Here is a 5,444-nt window from a genome sequence, read left to right on the forward strand (position 1 = left end):
GTTAGAAACAAGTGGGTTTGTGTGGTTGGGAAGTTCATCATGAAAGGATCAGTATCTGGTTCTGGCCAAATCGACAACATATGGAACATTGAGGTCCTGATGGAGACTTGATTCCTGACAAACTCCTTACTTTGTTTATTAATTAAAGATTTTACGAAGGATTTTGGACTGTAAGGATTGGATATGAGAGGAATTTGATGGTTTAGTGGAGTCCCAAAGTTCAACTCCGTATCTCCAGATAGGCCTTATAATAGTAATGTAGATCAGTCTTTAGTAAGTGCTGTAATAGTCGAAATCGGCGTGCAGTTTCCTGCCTTTTCAGTCTTGTGTGAGGATTCCAGGTAAATCGTTTGTCCAAATGTACTCCAAGGAAGCGGATCTGTTCGACAGGGGTAAGAGTAACATTATTAAATGAAACTGCAGGGCAGTCAGTAGGTTTACAACGAAAGGTAAATGTGATTTGGTGAGATTTATTGGAATTTATTTTAATCTTCCATTTTCGGTACCATTCTTCCACCAGACTGAGGAAAGAGAGGTGAATAAGCGCTATTGTAATTTAATTGAAATAATTTTTAGAATTAAGAACCGATTTTATTTTATTTTCATCATTACTTTTACGATTAATAAATATGTAATAATATACCTATGTTACTCCCAGGACCCCTCAACCATATCCTAAACAATACTCCTATCTCATTTCATAGGTCAGTCAAAAATCTTGTAGTCACTTTTGATTAAACTTTATCCTGGAAAACATGGATTGTTCAAATTTCCCGTCGAACCATAGCTATCCTAAAGCAATTCAATAGAATCCGTTATCTCCTTCCATTTAAAAACCGTCAACTGTTAGTTTCCTCTCTAGAGAATAATAAAATAACCATACAATTCCTCTCGTATCCAATCCTTACAAGCCAAAATCTTTAATGCTCCTTACTTTGTCACGAATCAAGTCTCCATCAGGACCTCAATGTTCCATATGTTGCCGATTTGGCCAGAACCAGATAATAATCCTTTCATGATGAACTTCCCAACCACCCAAACCCACTTGTTTCTAACCTGGCTTCTCCTTCAATCCTTGACAATCTCCCAAAACGTCTGAAAAGAAGATGGTCCCCGAGATCTTCTTCTCTAGTAACGTAATTGGAGTTCTATCAATGGGTAGATTCTCCACATGTTTGTATCATGTCACTGTGTTACCTACAGGAAATTTACTAGTTTTATATATTTTTATACAGTTGTAAATAACAATAAATAAATTATAAAAAAAAAGATTGTCCCTGAGGATGACCAGGTTGGCCGAAACGTTGGACATTTAAAGTATTCAAAATGAACCTTGAAACTAAATAGGATATAATTTATTTTATTTAAATAAAAAATATTAAATATGTTCTTAGGGAGTACAAGCACAACTAATGTGAAAGTTTTTAAAATTGTCTTCTTTTCTAGTACATACAAACTCTATGTTCCATAAAATGTTCAAATAAACTTGTTCTTTACGTCAAATACTCAACATGTTTTTACTTGACAGGAATCTTACAAAAGGTGCATTAGTATTACTGAAGAAGGACAGTCTTGTAAAACCCTGATGTTCGCCTCCCCTTTCTTCTTTTCGAGCCAGCTAATACTTTTGCAAGTATATAATCTATAAATAGCTACATGCAATGAATCGGTGAAAAATAGGCAATGTGGTGGGGGAAGGTAGATTTACAGGGTCATAAGAGTCTAATTTGTTATCTTTAAGATTTAAGTCTACACTAAATATTTTGTTTTCGATTAAATGAAATGAGAACCTATTTGATTTTAGCTTCTATTTAATTACATGATTTTGCAGCAATACTGATCGTCTGTGTGTGATTGAGGAATAGACATTTTCCAAATTTAACCTAATGGTAATTAAAGCTCTCTAATTTATGTTTTACCCTCATTTTATTTATTTTACTCTTAGTTAAATACAAAACCAAATAATGTTTCAAAAATAGTATAGTTCTATCATTAAAAAAAATCATCTAATTGGCAAGAACTTCCGGTTCTATATATTCAGGCTCAACGTTTCCTTCCTTCTCTTGTTCATTTGGTGGTTTAGCAGCTTTTTCTGCTTCAATGTCGGCTTCCGCTCGATCCATCAGGTTGTGTATATCGTTTCGGTAAGGGTGGATCTCGAGTGCGTCTTCAAAGTCTGCCAAGGCAGATTTCGGTTTACCTAGTTCAAGCAGGGCTTTTCCTCTGTTGTAGTGGGCTTGAAACCTCAGCTCAGCGTTGCTTTCCACGTGTGGTTTTAACAGCCCTATCGCCTAGAAAATTAATAATATTTGATTAACGATTGTAATTACATTTTGTAAAGCTAAAAATTTGAGATAGTTAACAAATTAACACAAATTACATCACAAGTATCTTCTAGAACACGTCTTAAGTTGCCTATGCAAAGCTGGCTGTGGGATCTTGCAACGTACAGCTCTGGAATCTTGTCCCAAGTTCTCAGGGCATGAGTAAACGCAGAAATCGCTCCAAGGTAGTTTTCAGCTTCGTGGAACGATCTATAAACACAAATAGTAATACTCAAATCAGAGCCTACAGACTTGCCAATCTGTGACAAACTCACATTAGCAAACATGTGGATGGGTTATTTGGATTGGGTGGTACAAGTTGGCCCGAGTTTATGGCCGATCCACTTATAGTACAAGAGCTCAAGAGGAGAAAAAAAGGCAGTTATCTCACCCCAATTTTTTATTACTTTAATGAAAACTATGTATAATTAATTGTCTCCCTAAACTAAACTATGTATAATTCCTGAGTCTGCCAAGTATAGGTAGGGGGAATACAAAATGGCGGCTGTTTCAAGCGATAAAAAAAACTAATTTTTCATTCGGAGCTCTATATCTTAAAAAATAGGAACAAGACAAGAAAGCATAAGAAAACGTCATTTAAAGAAGAGTAAATTTGTTAAAATATAAGCCCTAATAGAGTTATTTACGTTAAATAGTTTTCGAGATATAACTTTTTAAAAAGCAACATTTCATAAAAATGTTGTATGGTACGTACTGAAAGATCAGTAGTTATTGAATTTATTTTGAAAAATCTATATCTCAAAAACCATTTGACGTACAGATGTCTGTTAGCACTCAAATTAAAGCTAGTTTAATAAGCTATAAAGTAGTATATGATGTTTATCTTCATAGGAGTAATAGTTTCCAAGGAATTTGCTAAAATAAATTGATTTATGGTTGTTCTGACAAATTTTCATTTGCCAAATTTATATTCATATGTGAATATCATGAAAACTACAACCCCTACGAAGATAAGTGTGATAAACTACTTTATAGTAAGTTAAATTTCATTTATTTTGAGTGTTGGCAGACATATGTGCGTCTTATGGGTCTAGAGATATATTTTATCAAAAATCAAAAATTTTGATTTTTGTAAACTTTGACAGAAAATTGGAAATAAACAGAATGGAGGAGAGACAACTGTTAAGGGTTTTATTTAAAATAAACCGCGTATATAAGAAAGAAATATAAAGATATGATAAAAATAATACAAAAAAGAGATATGGTGAAAATAATAACTATAAGAATTATCCAATTTATGAAAAAATAAATATAAATTAAATGAAATAATACGTATCTAATAATGTATACCGATATATATATACCGAATATTTTTATTTGTCTTTGTATCTTTTTAGCCCTGATGAATCTCTATAAAGTGGGTAGAAACTTCGGCCAATAAATAGTTTTTAACTATTATTGCTTCTTTTGACCGAACCCCTGACTATCTTTTTTATAATATGGAAGTAAATATATCCGAAACAGACTATGGCCTGGTGCTAAACACAACACAGTCGAAAATCAAACAAATCATTATTACTTTCCCTTCTCCAGGAGCCAAATCGGGTCATTTTCTTCAGGTCTAAGATCTTCGGCCATAAATCCAGTTTTTCTACGCGCTTCTTTCTGTTTTATCAGCCACTGCAAAACAAACACATAATTTTAGCAATCAATTTAAGCAATTATCAGTTCGGTAATTTATTTTAAAATTTATTCGTATAAAAAATAATTCAATTTATAATCTGCAGCACTGTATAGATTTTCCCAAATGAAGATATTTTAAAATAGTGATGATCAATAATACATGTTGCGACCAATATATGCCTAATAATTGATCTGTTATGTTTTAAGTATTGTGTATTAGCATGTTTTTTTAGGCTAAAGAGGTTTTTTTAGGCTACATCTTACCTCTTAGTTAACTTAATACCTCTTAGTTGTTAGCACGCTGGCGGACTATGACATTAGCTTCAAGCCGTGGCATGCGGCTCTCATCTTTCCAGACATTTCTCGGCGGGCGGCTCTTTTCCTCTAAGAGGACATTTCTCCAAAAGGGGCCCCATCACCCAGGGTGACATATAGACTATTTTATTTATATAGTCGCACAGACAAAAAACAATATTTTTTTTTAATGGAATATGGTCCGGGTGCGGTAAAAAAAAAAACTCAAATAGTAGATAATTATACTATTTTATTGAGCCAACGTTTCGCCCCACGTTGCAGGGCTTCGTCTGGGCTAAAAAAGATACAAACACTATAGTTACAAAAAGGAAAAGAAAGAAAAAACATAAGTGTAAAATAACAGGGATATAAAATGTAAAAAAGTAAGATATAATAAGAAAAAATAAAGGTTGTAAATAGTAAATGAAAAGGGTAATAGTAACAGAAGAAAAAAAAAAATACAAATCATGATGAGACAGAATGCATACCTGTTTTGACGGCAGTCCAAAACAAACATACAGTTGGTATTGGGAGGAGTATGGATGGCAGTTATGCCACAATAACGAAAATAATTTTAAAGTAAACATAGTAAAAAAGTATTTAAATTAGGTGAACAATAAATGGTAATATACATAATAGGGGGAAAAGAATTATTTAAAAAAAAAAAAAACAGATAGAAAAACAAAGGAAAAGTAAAGTATAAAATAATGGGATACTTCTCTTATCTATCTGTTACTATTAGCCTATTCATTTACTATTTACAACCTTTAATTTTTCTTATTATATCTTACTTTTTTACATTTTATACCCCTGTTATTTTACACTTATGTTTTTTCTTTTTTTTCCTTTTTGTAACTATAGTGTTTGTATCTTTTTTAGCCCTGACGAAGCCCTGCAACGTGGGGCGAAACGTTGGCTCAATAAAATAGTATAATTATCTACTATTTGAGTTTTTTTTTACCGCACCCAGGCCATATTCCATTCATCTATACACACGGTCAATCAATAATCTTCCAATATTTTTTTTTTGTTTTTTAATTTGTAATTTTAGAAGTTCAATTTTTTTTTTTTAAAAGTTCATATGGTTCAATATCATGTCTTAGAGTTTTTTATGTCTTTTACTTCAAATACAGCAATAACAAAATTCGACTATAAAATTCTTTTCTCCACCTTACACAGTTG

The 5,444-nt window shown here is 32.4% G+C and overlaps 1 protein-coding gene across 1 annotated transcript in view; it reads right to left on the minus strand.

Annotated features, from left to right (window-relative positions):
• Window positions 1–2,085: 2,085 nt before the first annotated feature.
• Window positions 2,086–5,444, minus strand: part of Dnaaf4 (Dynein axonemal assembly factor 4) — a gene marked incomplete at its 3' end in the record, with an annotated part of 9,237 nt that continues 5,878 nt past the window's right edge. Inside the window, 3 exon segments of the mRNA XM_014427032.3 lie at window positions 2,086–2,291; window positions 2,381–2,534; window positions 3,865–3,965. Of these exon segments, the coding sequence (XP_014282518.3) occupies window positions 2,086–2,291; window positions 2,381–2,534; window positions 3,865–3,965 (461 nt within the window).

Source organism: Halyomorpha halys, unplaced genomic scaffold, assembly GCF_000696795.3.
Source record: "Halyomorpha halys isolate HHAL.00 unplaced genomic scaffold, Hhal_1.1 Scaffold614.1, whole genome shotgun sequence".
Classification (NCBI taxonomy): domain Eukaryota; kingdom Metazoa; phylum Arthropoda; class Insecta; order Hemiptera; family Pentatomidae; genus Halyomorpha; species Halyomorpha halys.